The sequence below is a fragment of the Lynx canadensis genome, chromosome D4 (assembly GCF_007474595.2).
Source record: "Lynx canadensis isolate LIC74 chromosome D4, mLynCan4.pri.v2, whole genome shotgun sequence".
Lineage (NCBI taxonomy): Eukaryota > Metazoa > Chordata > Mammalia > Carnivora > Felidae > Lynx > Lynx canadensis.
In genome coordinates this window covers 6,010,421-6,033,797 of record NC_044315.2, presented here as the reverse complement: position 1 = coordinate 6,033,797, position 23,377 = coordinate 6,010,421, and the positions used below count along the sequence as shown (strand labels likewise).

At 36.6% G+C, this 23,377-nt stretch overlaps 1 protein-coding gene across 5 annotated transcripts in view; it reads left to right on the top strand.

Annotated features, from left to right (window-relative positions):
• The window catches only part of RIC1 (RIC1 homolog, RAB6A GEF complex partner 1), a 147,031-nt gene that overhangs the window by 79,630 nt on the left and 44,024 nt on the right, over window positions 1-23,377 (top strand). For 4 of the 5 annotated variants that reach the window (XR_003964260.1, XM_030293888.1, XM_030293887.1 and 1 more), the window contains exons 4-7: window positions 9,360-9,467; window positions 15,658-15,800; window positions 16,090-16,226; window positions 20,805-20,896. Coding sequence is in view for 4 of the 5 variants with exons in the window: in XM_030293888.1 (XP_030149748.1) it covers window positions 9,360-9,467; window positions 15,658-15,800; window positions 16,090-16,226; window positions 20,805-20,896 (480 nt within the window). In the remaining variant the exon portion in view is untranslated. The remainder of the gene's footprint in view (window positions 1-9,359; window positions 9,468-15,657; window positions 15,801-16,089; window positions 16,227-20,804; window positions 20,897-23,377) is intronic. The other variant, XM_030293886.1, reaches the window with a different exon arrangement.

Here is a 23,377-nt window from a genome sequence, read left to right as displayed (position 1 = left end):
CTCATCCTACCTTAAATGTGCTCAGAACACTTACATTAGCCTACAGTTGGGCAAAATCATGTAACAGAGGGCATATTTTATAATAAAGTGTCGAATAGCTCATGTAATTTATCGAATACTGTACTGAAAGGGAAAAGCAGATTGGTTGTACAGGTACAGGATATTTTTTTTTTTGAAGCTTATTTATTTTGAGAGAGAGAGAGCACAAGTGGAAAGGAACAGAGAGAGAGGGAAGGAGAGAATCCCAAGCAGGCTGCATACTCAGGCGGGAATTGATCTCACAACTGCAAGATTACGACCTGAGCCAAAATCCAGAGTCTGTTGCTTAACTGACTGAGCCACCCAGGTTCCCCAGGTACAGAATTTTTGTAAGTGTATCCGTTGTTTACCCTTGGGATCTCCTGGCTGATTGGGAGCTGTGCTTCCTGCCTCTGTCCAACATCACAAGATTATCATACTGTATCTCTAGCCTGGAGAAAGATCAGATTTGAAGTAAGATTTCTACTGAATGCGTAGCACTTTCACATCATTGTAAAGTTGGAAAAATGTAAGTCAAGTCATTTTAAGTTGAGGATTGTCCGTAATGTCCTTTGTCTTCTTATTAACACCTTGCTGTGTTTGATTGCTGTTTGTATGGAAGATCTCTTTCATCCTCTCAGGGTCTTTGGATCTAAAGTGAGTCTCTTATAGAAAACTTTGATTTGAAATGGGATCATATTTTTAAAAAATCCATTCTGACAGTGTTTGCCTTTAATTGGAGTGTTTAATTGAGTGATATTTAAAGTGATTACTGATAAAGAAGGACTTCTGCCATTTTGCTGTTAGTTTTCTGTGTGTCATATCTTTTTGTCCCTCAGTTCTTCCATTAACGCCTTCTTTTGTGTTTGATTTTTTGTGATGTACCATTCTGATTCCTTTCTCATTTCATTTTCTGTATGTTATTTTCTTAGTGGTTGCCTTGAGGAGTGCATTTAACATCTTATACTCACAACAACCTGAATGCATTAAAAAACAATTGAGCTTCAGTAGTATATAAAAAGTATGTTCCTGTACATATCTGTCCCTCCCTTTTTATGTTCTTATTGTGACACATTACATCTTCATACATCGTGTGCCCAACATATAGCTTTATAATTACTATTTTAGGCATTAGTCTTTTTTTTTTTTTTTTTTTTAATTTTTTTTTCAACGTTTATTTATTTTTGGGACAGAGAGAGACAGAGCATGAACGGGGGAGGGGCAGAGAGAGAGGGAGACACAGAATCGGAAGCAGGCTCCAGGCTCTGAGCCATCAGCCCAGAGCCTGACGCGGGGCTCGAACTCACGGACCGCGAGATCGTGACCTGGCTGAAGTCGGACGCTCAACCGACTGCGCCACCCAGGCGCCCCTAGGCATTAGTCTTTTAAATCACATAGGTAAAAAGGTGGATTTTTGAACCAAAAATACTGGCTTTATATTTACTTGTGTAGCTACCTTTATCATTTTTCTTTTATTTCTTTGTAAGACTGGATTATTCTCTATTGTCTTTCTGTTTCTTCACAAAGGACTCCTTTTAGGGGTTCTGGTAGTTAAGGTCTACTTGCAACAAATTCTCTCAACTTTCATTGGTTTGGAAATCTCTCAATTTCTCCTTTATTTTTGAAGGATAATTTTTCTGGGTATAGAATTCTTGGTTGGCATTTTTTCTTTCAGCACTTGAGATATGTCATCCCACTGCCTCTGGCCTCCATGGTTTTTGATGAGAAATTGGTTGCTAATCTTACTGAGGATCCCTTGTTGTATATGATGTGTTACTTTTCCTGCAGCTCTCAAGACTCTTTGTCTTTCGGTAGTTTGAATATAATGTATCATGGTATGGATCTTTTAAAATTCTATTTGGAATTTTCTGACCTTAAGTGGATGGTTAGATTTATGTCTTTATCAGATTAGGGACATTTTCAACCGTTATTTGTTATTTTTTCTACTTCCTTCTCTTGCCTTGCCTTTGGGACTCTCACTGTACATATTGTTATGCATGGTAGTGTTCCACAAGTCTCTTAAACTGTGCTCCGTTTTCTTTGTTCTTTTTTCTTTCTCCTTCTCAGACTATACATTTAATAAAGTCACATATGAACAATGATCATAGACTATTAATTTGCTGAGTTTTAGTGGACCACAGTCTATTAGTTATTTGATGTAGTATACTCTATGCATTGACATAGGCCATGTCCCTGTGGTAGAGGATAAAATAGCATTGCGTACCAATTTTGGCACTTAAAGTGTCTGCCTAGAAGTGCACGAGTAACTCCCCCTTGTGGTTTACAGGCCAAAGTCAGTCACATGACCATACCTAATTTTAAGTGCCCAGGAACGAAGAATATAATATTTCTCAGTAGCTTGAATGCCAACCAGGAATGTGTACAATGCAGTTGTACCTGTCTCTGACAAGCCTCTATTACTAAGCAGAGATGACAGTTCTCAGTATGCTTTTATTATCTCCTTTTAAAAAAGGCTATGATAAAGCTGTCTGAAAAGACATTTCTGCTGCCACTGTCCCAAGTCCTTCCTTGTGTCCTTTTCTTTTTTAATTTTTTTTACTGTTTGTTTATTTTTGAGAGAGAGGCAGAGTGCAAATAGGGGAGGGACAGAGAGAGAGGGAGACCCAGAATCTGAAGCAGGCTCCAAGCTGTCAGCACAGAGCCTCACGTGGGACTCGAACCCACAAACCACGCGATCGTGACCTGAGCCGAAGTCAGACGCTTAACTGATTGAGCCACCAGACGCCCCATTCCTTGTGTACTCTTACTGACAGTCTCCTAATTAATCTACAGATTCCACTCCCTCTCCCCACTCCATCCCCAGTCCATTCTTTAGCATCCATTCTCATATTTTTTTCTGCAAAGGTTATTGTTAGTCTCCTTAATTCTCTAGTAGTTGTCAGTGTCCTAGGATCTGGAATTGAAGCTACAGGCTCACTCCTTTACTTACCAGCTCTGTGACCATGAGCAAAAGCTTTAGTTTCTTTTCTGGGAAAAGGGGAAAAATGATGCCTGTCTCAAAGGATTATTAACATGTGGCATTTGAGATAATGTGTGCAGAACATTTTGTACACTCATGCATAGTAAATGCTCGATTTATTGCTATTTTTCCTGACATTCATTGCTCTATATCATCTAGTTTTATTGTTCCAGCTTCATCTTCTATGATTCCCTTCCAAAAGTCTGATACTGCACACTCAAATTATTGTTGAACTACAAGTAATAGTATTTTTTTATCAGAAATTTAGTTTTTTTATTAATATAATTTTTAACACTTTTTACTTAATTTTGAAGAACACATAGAAACTTCTGTGTGAAATATATCTCTAATTTTATAATGGGAGTCATTGAAGACTCAGGATTTACTTAAATTTGCTTTAAAGTTCTTATAATACTTCAGCTCTCTAATAAATGAGAGTATTTGCATAAAGGAAAATAGAGGGCTTCCAATTTGAAGATGGTAGTAAGGTTTTTTTCAACCTTTCTTTTGCAAATAACCAACAAAATAACAAGTTGAAGTGCAGTTTTTATGTTTCATGAAAGAGGCATCTTTAACCCTTGAGCTAACGTTTGGATGAGAAAGAATGAATGACTAAGGAAGAATATGAAACCCAAGAGCCTAAGGTTAGTTACATAATACTGATAAGAAGCAGCTTGTTTGAGTCCCATAAATACAGAGAACGAACTAATGGTTACCAAATGGGGGTGGTGTTGAGGGGATAGGCAAAATGGGGGAAGGGGAGTGGCAGGAACAGGCTTCCAGTTATGGAATGAGTAAGTCACAGAGATAAAACTTAGAGCCTGGGAATATAGTAAGTGGCATTGTGATAGCATCGTTTGGTGACAGATGGTAGCCACACTTGGGGTGTGCATGGCATAATATATAGACTTATTGAATCACTCTTGTACACCTGAAACTAATGAAACATGGTGTATCAACTAAACTTCAATTTAAAAAAAAATAGAAGAAAAAAGAAGAAGAAAAAGAAAAACAACTTGTTTGATCTTCAAAACCATGGAAAGATCCAGGAATTAGATGTAGTAGTACCATAGAATATAGGAGTGAACCAGAGGCCATAAACAGGGGGGTTGTTTTAAAAAATTGAATAAGGAGTGAGGAATTTTATGTTTCCGCATCACAAGTGACAGGAAATCCCTCTGATAAGCCAGAGGGATTCCAGACACAGAGTAGGGCAAGGGTGAGCTGCTAAACTAAAGATGGGGATTAAATGAAAGTTGTCACACTGAACGTTAGGATGGTGAGCCTTTGTCCCCTGCTTGGCTCTAGACTTCAAGCTTCTATGCTTGATACCCTAGGCGGCATTGAGGGATCCTTCCTGGGAAAATTAAATCACTCCAGAAAGATGACCGAAAAGGCCCTGATATTTGAAGATCTCAACAAAAATGCCAGCTGGCCTCTACCAGTTGAAAAGCTCAACTTGAACACACAGAGCTTGTAATTAGAGCTTGTAATTTTTCTTGTTAACCTGTTGAACACATAATGGACACACCTAGAAATTGTTAGGTATCTTAGAGCTTCCAGTGTAAAAGAGAGAGACACAACAGAAAAAAAGGAAACTAAAAGGAAATAGACAATAGGGAACAAAAACGCTTTGAGGAAATGAAAATTCACAACCTCAGACAGGTGTAATCTAATTACAAGAAGAAAACTAGTGTGCAAGAAAAAAGGGGAGGTGGGTGACAGTGTTTCTGGGATGAAATTTCAAAAGCAGAAATTTCAAATTCAGTGAAGCATTGGAAGAAATGGTTGAGGAGCTCTCCAGGTGAGAGGGGAAGAAAGGAGAATTAGAAGTTCATGTGAGGTCCAGTATCTAATCTTGTAGGAGCTCCAGAAAGAGAAGACAGAAGTGGAGAATCTTATTAGTGTGTTAAGGAAACAAAACATGTAAATTTCCCAGAACTAAACTAAAGACTGTTTGTTAGTAGCTTGTTTGGTGCAAACAATGATAAGTCCACATACTTGTTAAAACAGTACACTGTTCTCAAATTTTATAACTCCCTGGAAATCAAAGGAAGAACACTCCTAAGAACTTCCTGATGGGGAAAAACAGATCAAAAATAGTCTTTGAATAAGAATGTCATTGAACTTGACAACCACACAGAGTCTAAAAAACATTGGCAGAAAGGTTTTAAAATGCTGAAAGAAATAAATCCATTTGAGCTCTTGTTAAGGAATTTGTCAGTATAACAGTCTAATGGTAAACTCTGAACCCATCTCCCACATTCACAAGTTATCAGTATCTCTCAGGTTATCATACTTATGTATGCTTTGAGTATTTTGGAGCATATTTCAGATACTGTATCATTTCAACCTCAAATAGTTTTATCAGCAACAAGTAGACATTTTAAAGAAACAAAGCTGTAATACTATTATATCTAACAAGATTAGTAATTTATTAATATCAGTCTCCATTTTAATGCAGAGCTGTCTTTTTAGGAATTTGTTCAAACCAGTGTCTATTGCATTTGGTGGATATGTGTTAAGTTTGTACTTTTTACCTGCCTACTGGTGTATGCACTTACTAATTTTGTTCCCTGCATCCGTTATTTTGATAGGGATCACAAAATTGTGATTAAAAAAATTTTTTTTAATGTTTATATTTGAGAGAGATAGTGCACAAGCGTGGGAGCAACAGAGAGAGAGGGAGACACTGAATCTGAAGCAGGCTCCAGGCTCTGAGCTGTCAGCACAGAGCCCGGTGTGGGGCTAGAATCATGACCCATGAGATCATGACCTGAGCTGAAGTCGGACGCTTAACCAACTGAGCCACCCAGACACCCCCAAAATTGTGATTTTTAAAAAACTCTACCATTTGTGCTGCATTCTGTAGCTGTCATTATATAAAGAAAAACTTTATTTATCTATTTGATGTTTACCCTGAAATATAGTCTACAAGAAGAAAGAATAGATGGTTGATTCTTTCCCTTTTCTTATAGTAACCAGTTGTGTCCTAAGAACTTCCAGACACAACCAACTAATGAGTGCTTTTAGTATTGTTGTAAATGCAGGGGTTTTTACATTTTTGAGTTTTAACCAATTGCAGTCATTCTTTTTGATCAGATTGTCACATCGTTAGCCTGTCAGAGAGCCCATAAAAATGGTGTTATTTAAATGGCATCCTTGCTTGTCAGATCCAAGGCTCATCTTAGCAATTCTTTGCCCCTGTCTTAGAGTAAGTTAACTCTCCAAAGATCTTTGACTTCTTTCTGTGCAGAATAATATTTTGAAGATTGACTTGATGCTGATTGTTATTGGTTATACTTGCTTTTAGGACTTTTTAGTGCACAGAGATAAAAAGTAAATTTTAGAAAGAGGAAAACATACTGTGAGTTAATACTGATATCGTTAATGCAAATTAAAGATTAAGATAAAAGTTAAAAGTTTTTAAAAGCTTTAAAATTTTTTAAAGTTTTAAAAGTTACAGTTTCACTTCTCTAGTTTTATATTTGTATATTTTCTCTTATTGATAATCTTGGTTCCTAATAATGTAAACATAATCACTTACTTGATTTATCCTTTTGTATACAGAGTGACTCCAAAATAATAATCACTATTATTATAACAGTATTATTACTGAATACAATTTGATTTTTGTCCGTAGGAAGTTTCCCATTAAGGATGCACAGACTACTGTGTTTCAAAGTTACTTGAAATAATTCTTATTTGTGCTGGTAGCTTGATGTACAGTTAGGTTCGTTTCTTTTCTGTTTTTAGAGATTGGTTATTGTCGATTTTAATTTTAATTTGGTTTATTACATAAAATATTTTCATGTCCCAAAGTTTAAAAAAATGTGGCATTCTTTACCCTGTATTCTATCTTCCCCCATAGATAACCATTTTGATTTTACTTTTGGCTCTTCTTTCATTTTTTTTTTTTTTTAATTTTTTTTTTTTTCAACGTTTATTTATTTTTGGGACAGAGAGAGACAGAGCATGAACAGGGGAGGGGCAGAGAGAGAGGGAGACACAGAATCGGAAACAGGCTCCAGGCTCTGAGCCATCAGCCCAGAGCCTGATGCGGGGCTCGAACTCACGGACCGAGAGATCGTGATCTGGCTGAAGTCGGACGCTTAACCGACTGCGCCACCCAGGCGCCCCTCTTCTTTCATTTTTAAATTTGGCACATGTGTATGAACATTTGTTATTTCCTTCCCTGTCGTATGAATGTAGCAGATTATATACATTGTTGTGCACCTTGATTTTTCTCACTTAACAACAGACCCCGGAGATCGTTCCAAGGAGTCTAGAGAGGTCTTCCACCTTTCCTTTTTTTGGGGGGTGGGGTGGGGGGCTGCATAATATTTTTTTCTTGTGATACATATTTTGATTGTAACAGTCTTTTGATGTAATAAATTGCTTTGCATGTGTGTCATCTTGTGTTGCGATATGCAGCCTAAAAATTTCTACCCAAATACCCATTCAAGTGTCAAAGACATATTGGACTTGAGAATTGCTCAGTTCCTCCGCATAACACCTTTCCAGGAACCCACAAGAATATGTAACCCCAGTAAGAGGAATAAAAAAAAATAAAGGCTCATAGGAAAGAAGCAAAGAAGTCATCAGGATGATGACAAAGGAAATTATCAGGATGATACTTTGCAATAGACTTAGTCACTAGGGCATTGGGCACCAGGAGAGATGTGGGGCGGGGGGAGGCAATAATAGGTTATTGTGACAGGTTTGACCACATAGAAGACTATATTGAGAGTTGTTCTGTATTGAGAGTTGTTTTTGTCAAAGCTGTTAAGGAGTCTGAGAAAACTTAGGTATAAGTTTAAAGAAAACCAAGTAAATGAAAGTATGCAGTAAAGTTCACTTCAGGAAAATTACCAAGCTATTTAAGTTAATACTTACATAGAACTGAATACTTCTTGACCCAGAAGTAAAAATTATTTGATCATCGTAATGAAAACATTTTTGTGTACTTAGGAGGATGGGGAAAAATGGAGAATAAAAATGGGAAGTTAGTAGATAATGTCTAAATAATGATGCTGAAGCAGCGTGAATGTATTGTGGGAAATCATCCAGGTAATTAGAAGAAGGTAATAGCTAAAAACTGAAGCTGGTTGTGTCCTCACAAAAAAACAAAAACAAAAAAAACCTGTTTTTTCCCCTTTGTCATAAGCTTTCTAGTACTATTGGTTTAAATGGTGTGTATGTAGTACTTTGAAAAATAACTTTAAAACTAGATATATGTGGAGAATGTCTCAGGAGATGCATTATAGTGTGTGTGTGTGTGTGTGTGTGTGTGTGTGTGTGTGTGTGTGTGTGTGATTAGCAGTCCAGATAGGAGTTCTGTAAACTAATAACGCATGGTTTCTTTCTTAGTAGCTGTCACAGCAAGCATGTTAATTAAATCTGAACCTGTGTGGTGTAACATTAACCTGTTTCGCCATTCAGACGTACACAAGGAGTCAGATATTCCAGGTCATGGCAGTCACAGACCGGGGTAAAGTACCGCCAAGCTTCTATATGGAAAATAACTTAAAACCAGAAAGCAGAAAAAGTATCAATTTTCACCAAGCCAGGAACCTTAAAAGCTGTTGAATGTCAGACTGTTTACACATGATTTTAATAGTGTAGGTGACTGAAGGGGGAGAAATGGCAGGCTCATTGTTGCCAAGGGTAAGTGATAGCTGGTAGCAAGAGAAGAGACAGCTATTAAATCCCAGCACAGGAATTGAGAAAGAATGGTCCCATGCATGCAGAGATAAAGATCCCAGAACTATCGTGTGTTCCTTTTGCGGGGTCGTGTGTGGCGGCTCAATTATGTTGCCATTGATCTAGTCACCTCTCGTGTAGCAGGGAGCTACCAGGTGTAGCCATTTTGCCATTTATTACCAAGTTTTATGTGAAACATTTCCTGTCGCATCCCTGAATTGACCTTAATTCTGATACATAACCCAAAAGATAGAGGAACGAGGATGTTGTGTGGCATAAGGTAAGATGAGGTGAGGATTTGGATCCCTTTGGACATGCAGTAGGTAGAAACGTTGTGTATCTCCCAAAGTCGCCCACCTCGGAAAGGGCCGTCAGTCATTTAAAAATGTCTATTGGTTCTCTTGAGAATTTGCTTTGTTTTTTTCCTTAAGATTCTTTGCTCTTCTCCCCAACACTAGTTACATTGGTTAAACCCCTTTGTCTAACTGCTTACTCTGCTACAATGGAATTGAAGTCCATTTTTCATTTGAGAACTTCAGGGATTAATGCCTGATTTGTAAGTTTGATTGTGTTTACTCTGATTGGGTATAGATGAGTCACAGAGTGGAGGAGAATTCATATCTTTCTCTTTAATCCTGTATATTTGTATTTTTTTTAGAGGAAGTCCACAAATGAAGGGGACACCCCATTTTAAGGAAGAACAGTGTGCTCCAGCATTAAATTTAGAAATGAAGAAAATATTGGATTTGCAAGCACCCATCATGAGGTATAGTACCTTGGTTAAATTTAGCATTTTGTGATGGCAGTATACAATGTAGTTGATTGATCACATGATCAGTAAGAAAGTTTATTTCATTTTTTTCACTGAGAATAATTCTTTTTTAGCTCTAAATGCTTGATTAACCCCTAGATGGTACATTATTATACTTCAGTTATTTATTAAATATATAAAGCCCATAAATTGAGTATACCAACGATAATTTTTTTCAGAAATTTATCTTTTTTGGTAAGATCTAGAATTGTTTGAATGATACAGCATAGTTACTTGATACTGATAAAAATCACAGAAGTTGAGGAAAAGAGAAAGTGGCTTTGTTTCTAATACCTTCTCTTAAATTTTTGGAAAATATTTATGTACTTGGAAGAAAGTTAAGCTTTCTGATCTAAGTATGAATAACGGTTTTGTGTTAAGGCCAGAATTACCAAAATATAAAAAACTATTTTATATCCATTGGCAGAAAATATAAGTGTATGTGTAATTTGGCCTTATTTCCTTAATTCATATTTGACATTCTAGTTGTCTGATGTGTGGGTCTTGTTAAAAGTACATTTTTTAACATAAAGTTTTCACTATAATGGTATTTTTTGTTTCTTTTTTAACAAAGAGTTCTTTTTAACTGAATTCAGAGTTAAAACTGGCCTTCAAGAACCTTTTGCTGTTATTGTGCCCAGACGTATACAATTATGAAATTATAACGGTGATATTCCAGCCTTCTCTGCATCAAAATGGCCAGTAGTCCTTATCTCTAATAAGATTTGCTTTAAAAAATGATAAGAAATATTAGCAAAAGAAGTATTGTAATTCAAAATTCATTTTGTTAGGAGTCATTAAAATCTTCTTGTCAAAATGTCTGCAAATAATTTCTTATGAAAAGAAATATTGATAAATTAGATTATATAAAAGTTAAAAAAAAAACTGGGGGAAAAAACCCACCATAAGTATGATCAGAGGAAAACATAAACAATGAAAACAAGGAAATATACTTCCAGTGAATACCACAAAGTCCAATTTTTACAGTATGTGAAGACTTCTTATAGTAAGAAAAAGTAGAACAAATGGACACAGAATATAAACAATTTCTTTTCGTTGTCTACATTTCAGTTAATATATTACATAATCTCCTTTAGGAGAGTAAATAAGTGACTTACACATATGAACAGTTAGGTAAAATACTGTTTGGGGGGGAGATCAGGGATATGAACTTTATACATTGGTGGTGGGAGTATAAATTTATACAGTATTTATGGAAATTAATTAAGCAATGTCTATCAAAGTTACATAAGCTCATGGTCTTTGTGCAGCATGTCTATTGTTAGGAATTACGCATACAAATATAGTAATTCAGATGACATGCTTACAGGGTTTTTCATTGTTTATAATAGCAAAAGATCAAAAACCACCTAAATGTCAATCAGTAGGGAGCTGGTTAAAAAGCTTTTCTTACCTTCTGCACAGTGGGAACAGTATGCATCTGTAGAAACAATGAGGGCACTCTTTACTGAAGAAACTTCCCAAATGTGTTGTTGGGGAAAAAAGCAAGGTGTACTCTATAATAATGCTGATATTTGTTTTTAATGTTTGTTTATTTTTGAGAGACAGCGTGAGTGGAGGAGGGGCAGGGAGAGAGGGAGACACAGAATCCCAAGCAGGTTCCAGGCTCCCAGCTGTCAGCACAGAGCCCAAAGCGGGGCTTGAACTCACAAACCACGAGATCATGACCTGAGCCAAACAAAGTCTGATGCTTAACCGACTGAGCCACCCAGGCACCTCAATATTTGTTTTTAAAAGGGAGCTGGTAGTGTTAAAATATGTATTGTTCTTGAAAAATGTATAAGAAACAGTATTAGAACTGACCGGCTAGGCCACAGGTTTGGGAAAAAGACTTTTTACTGTGTAGTCTCATTAAATATTGAATTATATGGATGGTGATATACGAATATATTGAACTATATAAATGTAATACCAATGTTTTTCAATTCTTCTGAGTCACAGTTCTAATAAAAGGCTATTTTCACCATTAGTTTTATTAGAATACAGTACAGATACTGGTATACATTAAAAAAATAAAATTGTATGCAAGTGGCTGGCTGTTGTCTTGCCATGTTTAGTCCATCTTTTTATGTATTTTCTTCAGAGAAAAAGAATGTTTTATTCTTGTTATTTGCATCAGTGTGATCCGGGTTACAAAGGATTGAGTTTAAGTTATGATCACCTTGGTCAGAAAGGTACTCTTGACCTCAAATGTTATTTCAGTACAGGGATTCTTTTTAAGAATGTAACTTGCGACGTAAGGAATTTGGAATGTCTCTGGGTACAAGCTAGATGGACCTGTACACATATGGCTCTCTACCTATATCCAGCGGCAGACCGTACGGGTCATGGGGATGGGATAGAAAAAGCGGCTTTAAAGAAAGAAATCCTGTCATCTTGTACAAGTTTAACTTGTCAGGTGCTAAGTGGTTTTGTTTGTTTTAGTCAGGTGCTAGTTTTCAATACACACTACAAATTTAGGTGATAGGAAATCTCTAAGGTTTATCTTGAAACTTCAGAAAAATAATTGCTTTTCAGAGCAGTATTATTATTAGCACCTGTAATGCATACTTGTTGGAAATGTGATTGGATATCCTATGTGATTTTGCATTGAGGGAGAAGACACAGTATTTGGACTTTGTAACCAACTATCTTCCTGCTCACCACCAAAAATAGAAGTCCTGTGAAATTAGAGATAATAGTTAAAACTTGTGCTTGTAGGCATAATATGGCAAATATGCCATCTTTTAATTTTTGCTTGAAGAAAGAATAGGATTAATGGTAAGCGTCCATTGTGTGTTACTAATTGAGGATAGAGAATGTTTAGAAGGTGAAAAGTACTGATACGATCTGTAATTAAACCCTTAGTCTGTTTCTAACTAATAGCAGGTAATAAATACTAGTAAATACCACAGTTTATTCCTTATCTTCCTCTATTCCAGGCACTTAGGAAAGCTGTATGTAGTATATAGTATTTAATATTTGTTAGGTATTAAATATATTTACATATTTGAGAATTGGTGATTATGAATATGTCCCATTAAGAATATTTGATTAATCAGAAATGCTAACCTATGTTTTAAATGTTCTTTTAATTTAATTTTATTTGAGAGAGAGAGTGCACACCTGAGTGGGGGAAGGGTGGAGAGGGAGAGAGAGAATCCCAAGCAGGCTCCATGCTCAGCACAGAGCCCGACTCGAGGCTCTGTCCCACAACCCTGGGATCGTGACCTGAGCCAAAAATCAAGAGTCAGACACTTAACCGACTGAACCACCTAGGTGCCCCATCTGCTTTCAAGATGATACTATTCTTCTAAGGTCCTAAATTAAGGGTCGGGGTGGGGAGGGGATGGAGAGGCACCTCGGGCATATCAGTTAGCTGTTAAAAAGCCCATGAAGTCAATGATTGGAGAGGCTCTCTGAGGACATAACTTAGAGTATATTTATGTATATTTTGTGTGTATTTATACCCAGGAGTGATTTTTCAAAATACTTAAAAACCAGTGCAGCATGAAAAGACCTGTCACAGTGATTATTGGTAAAGAATCCCGATATCCCCTTATTCCAGGAATTAATCTTTAATTGTTAGATCTTTGTAACACTAGCAGTCAGTGGGCACATAGTTGTGTGGTGTGGAGCAAGGCCTGTTTACTAACTTTAGGGAAGTACTCTGTGTTTTTTTGTTTTTTTTTTTTTTTTTAACTTTTATTTATTTATTTTTGGGACAGAGAGAGACAGAGCACGAACGGGGGAGGGGCAGAGAGAGAGAGGGAGACACAGAATCGGAAACAGGCTCCAGGCTCTGAGCCATCAGCCCAGAGCCTGACGCGGGGCTCGAACTCCCGGACCGCGAGATCGTGACCTGGCTGAAGTCGGACGCTTAACCGACTGCGCCACCCAGGCGCCCCATTACTCCGTGTTGTAACAACTGACCTCAGCCTTTGTTTTAATGAGTTTATTTACTTCAGTTGAATGAAGAGGATCTATCTTTTCCTGTGGATTCTTTGTCATATTTACCATAGTTATTGTAAAGTCATTATTTTTTAATTCCAACATCAGGATTGACCAAGTCTATTTATATTGATTGATTTTTCTCTTGACCCTGGGTCACGTTTTCCTGTCCCCACATATCTGGTCATTTTTGTCCTAGCGCTGGGGATGACAAAGTAGAGATTCTGAATTCTGTTAACTTTGTCAGAAGAGTGCTGAGTTTTGCCTAGTAGGTGGTTAAATTCCTGCAGGGTGACCTTGATCTTGCTCCTAACTGTCATATGCAGTGATTCTTCTAGGGAAATAGGAACAGGGGAGAGGGAGAATATAGTTGGAAAAAACCTAGGCTGACTCCTGATGAATGAAAATCACTGGTAAGCCAGTGACTACTCCACTAAATTGCTTCTGTTGACATGTAGTGGCAGATGTAAAACCTAATGTTTTTATTCTCTACTTATTCCATGCTACATGCAAATGTTGCACTAAAATACAAATTTGAAAGGGAAGAGTATATAGTGTTTCAAAAAGTGAACTTTCTGTAAACTCAGTTGATTACGAATGTTCTTCTCTTTTTATTTTTTTTATTTTTTTTTTTTTTACAAATTAACTTTTTTTTTTTTTAATTTTATTTTGGGGACAGAGAGAGACAGAGCATGAACGGGGGAGGGGCAGAGAGAGAGGGAGACACAGAATCGGAAACAGGCTCCAGGCTCCGAGCCATCAGCCCAGAGCCTGACGCGGGGCTCGAACTCACGGACCGCGAGATCGTGACCTGGCTGAAGTCGGACGCTTAACCGACTGCGCCACCCAGGCGCCCCTGTTCTTCTCTTTTTAATATTTTTGTAGTTGGGAAGAAAACAGTTCTTCATTGTCTGAAATTCTTGGTGAATGAGTCCTTGAGCTCAGCTTTTAAAGGATTGAAGGTTTATTTAAGAATTAAAACATTAAAAACATCTCTCCCACCATTATGGATTAAAATATTTCTGAAATATACTCTTCTTAAGTATGAAAAGAATTTTAATAGTATTAATATAATAGGGAGTATATATTATGGACACCACATTTTTAACTTTTTCATTTCTTTCTTACATTTGCGTTTTTTTGTAGCATTTGATACTCTTAAGTACTTTTTCCATCCATCTATTCCCTTGGCTTTTTTATATCAATTTCCTCTGGTTCCCCTGGTTCTCTTTCTTCCTCTATGCCAGTGCCTTTGCATTGTTATTCTTGGATTCCCTTTTCCTCTCTCCTTTTGTCCCCTTTTTCCTCCTCCCACAAACATTGCGTGCCATACGTAACTAGCACTGCCTTAGGGGCTGGGCACATAAGAGTGAGCAAAGTGGGCATTTATTTGCCATTAGGTAAGTAAATGTTAAATCTCTTTGTAAATAGTGTGGAGATCATACTCCATAATTCTCACTTAAGTCAACTGAGAGGTCTTCTGAAAGGAGAAACTATTGTTTTCACCCCAGAATCGCCAGCACAGAACATGGCACCTGTCGTGGAGCATGGGCTTTATAAATACTTGTATGAATGAACAACATGAGGCTCAACAATACCCAGAACTGTGAGCTCCAGTAAAGTAGCCTCTAGTCAAATGAAGTTCCTTGAATTTCAGTTAGTTCAAAGGGAGCAAAGTTAAGAAATACGTTCTTCTGTCACAGTAGCCATATTTGAGGTATGCAGTCACTACATGTAGCTGCTGCTTACCATGTTTGATAACACATTTCCATCACTGGGGAAGGTTCTGGTGGCCAGGGCTAGAGGATTACTACCTCTGTACTTTATGGCTCCAGACTGTCAGCCTGTCATAAGTTGTTCTTTTTATGGTTTCTTTGCCTTTGTCCTTTCTTGTCATTTATCGTCTTTCATCTTTGAATTTACTGTTTGAGTATTTCTAGTTTTAACCAAGTTGATCAGTTCATGACTGTGGCTGCGCATAGTCTTGTATTTCATCCAGAATTTCGGGTTCTAGATTAAATTATACAAAGATGAAGCTACTAGATACCTAAATTGTAGATAAATGGCAGTTTTGTAAGTGGTTTCATGATCCACTGTATATGAACATTCTCCAGAGCCATTACATTCATACTCCTTGCTTTCCCAGTGTGCTCTCCTAAAGTTCATTGATTCTAAATTGCTTACTTCCCTATAGTTTGCAGTCCATGCTGGAGGATCTCCTCGTTGCTACTTCTGATGGACTTCTTCATCTTATTCACTGGGAAGGAATGACAAACGGAAGGAAAGCTATTAATCTTTGCACAGTACCCTTTTCAGTAGATCTGCAGTCGTCTAGAGGTAGGTATACTTTCTGCATGAGGTGGATCCAGGTGTTTATTTTTGATATAATCTGGTTAGATATTTTTATGGATGGGCAGTGATTTTTTTCCTTTGGAATTAATTGTGCAAGGGGGGAGAGAGAGAGAGTGAGAGTGTGTGTGTGTAGGAAGGAATAGTTTAATGGTTTGGTGTTGTTAGGTCATTATTTTTGCCCTTTTAACTGTCCTTATAGGGTTTGCAAAGAGAAATGTTGGGGAGTTATTTACTGTATTTATATTCGTATTTCATGTACTTATGTTTTCATCAGCAGGTTCATTCCTGGGTTTTGCAGATGTGCACATCAGAGACATGGAATACTGTGCCACACTTGATGGATTTGCTGTTGTGTTTAACGATGGTAAAATTGGATTTATTACTCCAGTGTCAAGTAGATTTACTGCAGAGGTATGACTTACTTTGGAGTGTTTATTTTCTCTATTTTGCATTTACCAGTTTTAGTTTTTGTTATTAAATCCCACTGCCACTTCCCTTATTTAATATTTTAGGGTTATGTTAACTAATTTGTAAATCAAAATGATACATATATTATACTTAAAAATAATATAAGTAGACAAACAACTCTATTAGATGTGTTGAAGAAAAATGATAGTTCCTTTCCTCTTTCTTGCACTCTTCACACTCAATTTCTATTCTCAGAGACAACGACTTTATTTTTCTTTACTGGTTATTTTGCGGTTTATCTCCACAGCTCTGAGTATTTAATTTTTAGTTTTTAGCTGGTTTATTGACTCCTTCTGTAGAAAAAGTTCATTTGCTTCTCTGTTCCTACTGCACTCATATATTCTTCCTGTCTTCCTAATACAGTTATTTTGATTTCAATTAGATTACTATTCATTGTTTATATTGTTACTGCTATATAAAACCTGTTAGTACCTGAGCCATGGATGCTGTGATTATTTTTTCTTTCCTGCAGGTTTCCCTCCCACTGGGAATTAATAATTATTCTTTATGTTTATTTACTTTTTATGTACTTAACAGTAACTCAACCCTAGACTGTCTGCTGGTTGTGTAAATATCCTCTCAATTCCTTCAGGCACATTAGACGTTCTGTTTGTTTCATATTCTTTGAAGTAATTTCTCTTGGAACCTTCTGGCTTGCTCCAAACTGGGCTGCTGGCTCACTATACCTTTAACACAGTTGTATTTTGGGGCTGTCCATCATCCTGAGGATTTCCTTAATGCCTTTATTTGAAAGAGCTCTTTCCATAGTTTATGGTTAATTAATATATGTTTAGTTAATATATGAATTTGGTTGCAGTGACAGAGACCCAAAATAAAAATTTGGACTCACTGAAAGCTGTGGGTTTTGCTGGGTTTGGTTGACCCTTATCTTCATAGGGTGAGCTGACTGGATTGTTTCCTTCCCTCTCCTCTCTGTATCTGGTGCTCATTGGAAGAGAGTCTGCAGTCCTTTCCAGAGAATACGTACCTGGCCATCCCAGTAGTCTTGGATTTAAGTTATAGACGTGTTAAATTAGAGGGTCCATATTCACTTACCCATGTTTTCAGTGTGGTCCAGAAACCACTAGGGTTGTTTTTTGTTTCGTTTTTCTCCAAAGAAAAAAATCTCCATTTTTCTGTTGGAGTGAAGGTGGGATATTTCTTAGCTGTTGAGTTTGGGAAGGTACTGTGGGACCGCCCAGCTGGTGCTTCTACAGGCTGTGAACCAGTCCCACTGCTTGTAGTTCAGTCTTTCTGAGAAATCTCAATCACCAGACCTTCTGTGTGCCCTACAGTGTAAATTTAGCTGTTTCTCTAAGTTAAGGATTCTACTCATCCATGTGCTTCCTAGCTTCTAAAACTTAATGATTCTACCTCTTCACCCATTCTTTTTCCTTGCAAGTTTGTGCTTTTTGAAAAAAATCTTTGCTGTTATAAAGTTGGGGATTTAAGAGTCAGAGAAGCTAGATATTCAGTCTGCTCTCTTTGACTGAAAAAGATTTTAAGTTTTTTTTTTTTTTTAATTTTTTTTTTTTTCAACGTTTTTTATTTTTTATTTTTGGGACAGAGAGAGACAGAGCATGAACAGGGGAGGGGCAGAGAGAGAGGGAGACACAGAATCGGAAACAGGCTCCGGGCTCCGAGCCATCAGCCCAGAGCCTGACGCGGGGCTCAAACTCACGGACCGCGAGATCGTGACCTGGCTGAAGTCGGACGCTTAACCGACTGCGCCACCCAGGCGCCCCAGATTTTAAGTTTTTAAGGGCATATTATTTTCTACAACGTCAGCTTTAACATTCCTAAGACTGTTTTCCACTATCATCTCTACTCAAATAATGAAGTACTGAACAGTACATTTGTGGTAACATGTCAATATATAAGAATAAAAATAAGCTTTTGGAGAATAATTTTTTTACAAGGTATATTTGTAAATTATGTTTCGGATTTAAATGTTTTTTATTGAAAACAAAAATCCTAGAACTGAAAAAGTAACTCATTTCTGATGATCAGCTTTTACTAATTTTCTTAGTATTTGGTTAAAGAAAATTTTCCAGTAAATTAAGAATTTAAAAAATAATGAAAAGCAGATGGACATTATTAAATAAGTTAGAAAATACAAATTACAGGAAAAGAATACATATGTGTATTACTGGTAATTAGGAAAGACACTGATGACATGTTTATGTTAGGCATTATTTAAGTGCTTTGTAAAAATTGTTTGACATTTTTTTGCTGCATTTAACAGATGTCTTAAAATATGTCAGATTATGTCACTCCTCTGCTCAGAACCCTTCAGTAGGTTTAGATAATTAGGACAAAACCTGCCGAAGACAACTAGAAAAGCTGGAGGAAAAATACTTTTAAATGTGCCTGAGACTGTAAAGATTGATCGGGTGACGGAGGCATAGGCCCAGTGAGCTAAGCCTGGTGTTTGAGGCTATGGTGAGCGTGAACAGCAGAGCTGTGTGTGGTGATGTGGATGGGTCTCACAGACGCACTGAGTGAAAGCAGCTAGGCACAAAGGAATGTGTGCTATGATTTTATTTTATGTAAAATTAAAGGAAAATAAAAACATAGGTCATTCTAAATTAGAGTTTGTATGGATGCACGTTCTTAAGTAGTATTGGTCTAAAGAAAAAGAAGGAAGGGATTACCATTTAAAGTCTGGATACCGGTTACTTTTGTAGTAGTGTGTGAGGGGATATTGATTGGGAGGGTCACTGTTGGATTTTTAGATACTGGTAATTCTTGGCCTGACTGCTAGCTAATTCCACAAGTGTTTACTTTGTGATATTATTGAGATGTACAATTTTGGTTTTGTGTATTCTTCTCTAATATAATTTGTAATGGAAAAGTTAAAAAAAAATTAAAGACCCCCCAGTGACTCCCCATATATAAGGGAGAAAAAACCCAAAAAGTTTTTGTAGTGGCTTTCAAAGCCCTACAAATCTGGTCTCCTTTTACACCTGTTACCTCGTCTGTTACTTCTCCTTACCCCATTCTACTCCATCTGCTTAGGCTTGTTTCATGTTCTTTGAACATGCCAGAAATGCCACTATGATAGGGCCTTTGTACCTGGTATACATCTCCTTCAGTACTTTCCTCAAAATGTACCTTCATGGGAAAAACTGTTTAATATTATATCCTTTTCCTATACTCCCTGTAATTGCTTCACTATTTTTTTCTGTAGCATTTACCAACCTCCAATATACTATACAATTTTTTTAACTTGACAGCTTCCTAACATATAAGGCAGGGATACAGACAAGGGTTTTGGTGTATTTGAATACCTGCCATATCCTTAGCACCTAGAGCAGTGCTTGGTGAAGAGTGCTGGAAAATATTTGTTAGGGAAATCAGTGAATTAATTTCAGTCTAAGTGGTGGTCCGCAGAAATAATGCTCAGTGCTATCTTTACACTTTTTTTGTCATCTAAAATAGTTTGTAGTTTTATTATTAAAATTGAAAAATAAAATTCCTATGAAAAAGAAAGCACATAATGCCGTGTTTAAATAGTGGATTATATAGCTCATTTGGGAATTAAATAAAATTTATAGTGTTCTCTTTTACACAGAGCTATAATTATATTGGATTTTCTAATGTTTACTGTTGGGATCATCCAGAAATAAGTGCTATATTGTAGTGTGCTGGGTTTTTTTGTGCTTACTAAACTAATAGTCACGATGACCTTAGCCTTAGAATTTATAATCTAAGACATCCTTGATTTGACAAATAAAAACAGACAATGGAGCTGGATCTATTGTTTCTATATTCAAAGTAAATAAAATAGCATTTAAGCTTAATAATTTATTCATTAATCGAATGCTTAACTTGTTGAATGCTAGCCATTGTATTAAGTAATTTACGTAGACGTATGTTCTCATTTAATCCTCAAAATACTCTAGGAGATAAGTAACTTACAGATGAGAAAACTGAGGCTTGGAAAGGTCAGATAATCGTCTCAGCAAGTGAACAGTAGACCTGAGATGTTGGGTCAGACTGCCAGGTACCACGCTGTTAGCCATACCAGGTGATGTGCCATACTGTAAAGCAAAGGGATAATAGAGAATAGTGGGCACTGGAAAATCGCTAATTCCTTCTAAAGCTTAGACCAAATAAATTCACTCTTTGCCCCCAAGGGAGAAGTTAAACACTGTGTGCTGCGTGGTGAGGATGATAGTAGGGGGCAAGTTAGACTCAGTTTCTGCTGTAAGAGGTTTACTTTCTAACAGGAAAGTCATCTTCTTTTAGTTTGGGTTTGCAGATTGTCCATTTTTTAGTGTTTTATGAGTAGATAAGCTAGCACTGGACTGAGATCAAATGGGAATATTTATTGAACTATTGAATGAAGTTGATACTATAAGGGAGAAAATTCAGATGGTCGTCCTGATGGGATATTTTCCTGTGAAACCAGATCAAGCCAAGCCTTATGGAACTGTATGTTTCCTGAAGGAGAATTATACTGATTACAGTATATTTGGACAGCACTTTTAAAACCTTCATTATTTTTCTTTATTACAGCAGCTCCATGGAGTTTGGCCACAAGATGTTGTTGACGGAACTTGTGTAGCAGTAAATAACAAGTACCGACTCATGGCGTTTGGTTGTGCAAGGTAATTGATAGAGTCCTCTTCATTTTAAGAGTTGTTGGCAAAAATAATGGGTCTTTAAATTTTTTTTAATATATATTTTGAAGCATAAAATGTTCTGCATGCACTTGTAAACCTCGTCATGCCTATCATAGTTTAGGAATCAGCTGTAATATAAAATCTGGAGGTATTTTATTAGATTGAAGTAAACAAATCTAAAGAGCAGATTTCAGATATTGAATGTTTTAATTTGTAAAGATGAGCTTTTCTCCAGTGGTAGGAAATTGAGTTATAAGGTAAAAAGATTAAATCAGCCAAAATTTAATTTTGTTCTTGATTGTTTAAAAGAGGATCAAGAAGATATTTTTCTTTTTTTGAAATAATCCTTTCTTTTTAAGACATCAGTGTTGATGTTGCCTTTGAATTTGTGGATGTGACTTAGTTAATGAGCACATTTACAGCTCATACCTGATATCAGTTTCTTGTTTTAATTCCAATAATGTAGGTTTTAGACGTAAAATTAAATACAGATTATTCATTCAACAAGTGTCTGTGTGTCTCCCATGCACGAGGCACAATTCTAAGCACTTGAGATATGTTGGAAAACACTAAGGTACCTGACTTTCTCAAACTTATATTTTAGCTCAAGTAAAAAGCTTATATTAGATACTTACTTAATAAGTAATACTTTACAATATGTGTAGTGCTTTTTTAGCCTTTTTTTTAACTTCAAATTGAAGTTTAGTGGGTCTGTAGAACATACATCTAGTATTATCTCTAGCTACATCAAGTTGAGTATCACAGTATTTTTCTTAAGTGTAAATAATACACATTATAAATCATCACCTTCTTTACACTCTCAATCTGTAAAGTGGTGAGTTCTCAACACTGCTTCTCATTGAAGAGATAAATGTAGAATAAAAGTAAATTTAACTTAGTTTAAGAAGAAGAGTACTCTTTTTTTTTTCCTCCATATTCATGGATTTGACTTGGTCACATTTTGTTTAGAATTTTTAAATCTGTTTATTAGTACATTTTGCCTGTAATTTTTCCTTTCCTTTCCTGATTAACCAAGGTTATGCTTATGTTATAAAACAAATTGAGGACTGGTTCCCCTCTTTCTCTGTTTATCTTTGAATGTTTGGTTGAATTTGTCGATGAAGCTATTTGAGCCTACAATTTTTTTTGTGGGAATTTTTTGGATTACTGATTTAATCCAGTTTTAAAAGTAGATTTAAGGTGCGCCTGGGTGGCTCAGTCGGTTGAGCGTCCGATTTCGGCTCAGGTCACGATCTCACAGTCTGTGAGTTCAAGCCCCGTGTCAGGCTCTGGGCTGATGGCTCAGAGCCTGGAGCCTGCTTCCGATTCTGTGTCTCCCTCTCTCTCTGCCCCTCCCCCGTTCATGCTCTGTCTCTCTCTGTCTCAAAAATAAATAAATGTTAAAAAAAAAATTAAAACAAAAAAACAAGTAGATTTAAGAAGGTTTAGATTTTCTACGTATTCCTGTCACTTTGGCAAGTTCTGTTTTTCTGGGAATTGGTTTCGTTCATATCCCTGTCAAACTTACTGGCTTAAGGTTCATAATAACCTTTTTTACGTATTGTGAAATAAAAACATACTTGTAGGAGAGTGCATAATCCAAACATTCAGTTTTGCAAATATAATTGTAATGCAAACACCCATCTGTTCACAACTGGGTCAAGAAATAGTTTTGCAAGGTGGGAAGTCCCACCCTGTGACTTCCTAAATCATAACTCCCATCTCCTCCCCAACACACTTTAAAGGTAATCAGTTTTTTGTCTTTCGTGATGATCATTTCCTTAAGCTTTATAGCTTCCCACCCATGCATGCGTTCCCAAAGAGCGTAATTTAGTTTTACCTGGTTTTGAACTTTATAGGAATAGAATCATATTCTGTGTGTTGGGTCTTGCTTCTTTCAGTCAGCTTTGTGAAATTCATCCATGCTGTTTGCCAGTGGCTGAAATCATTTTTGATTGATTTATAGTGTTCTAGTGTATGAATGTATCCTAATTTATCTGATTTGCTGTTAATGGACATTTACATTGTTTCTTGGTTTCCAAAAAAGAGAGGACATTTTCTTATATAAACTCAATATTTTTGTCATGAGAAAATTATGAGAATTTATAATTTAATGATAAATCCCAGATAAGAACTAATACTCAGTTCATCTTCAAATTAACCGATTTGTCACCAGAATTTCTTCTGTGGCTCCTTATTTTCACCAGAGTCAATCAGTATTTAGTTATTATTTCCCTTTAGTCGCCTTTTGCCTGTAACAACCCACACACTGTTTTTATGTTCATGACATTAACTTTTTTAAGAGTCCAGGCTGGTTGTTTATAGAATGTCCTATATTCTAAATGTGTCTCATTGTTTCCTCATAATGGCATTCATTTAGTTCCTTTAAACCTATAGTGCCTGAAACTTTGAAGCCAGTGCTGTCAGATGATAAGAGGGCTGGCGCATCAGCACGGACGGGGTGGT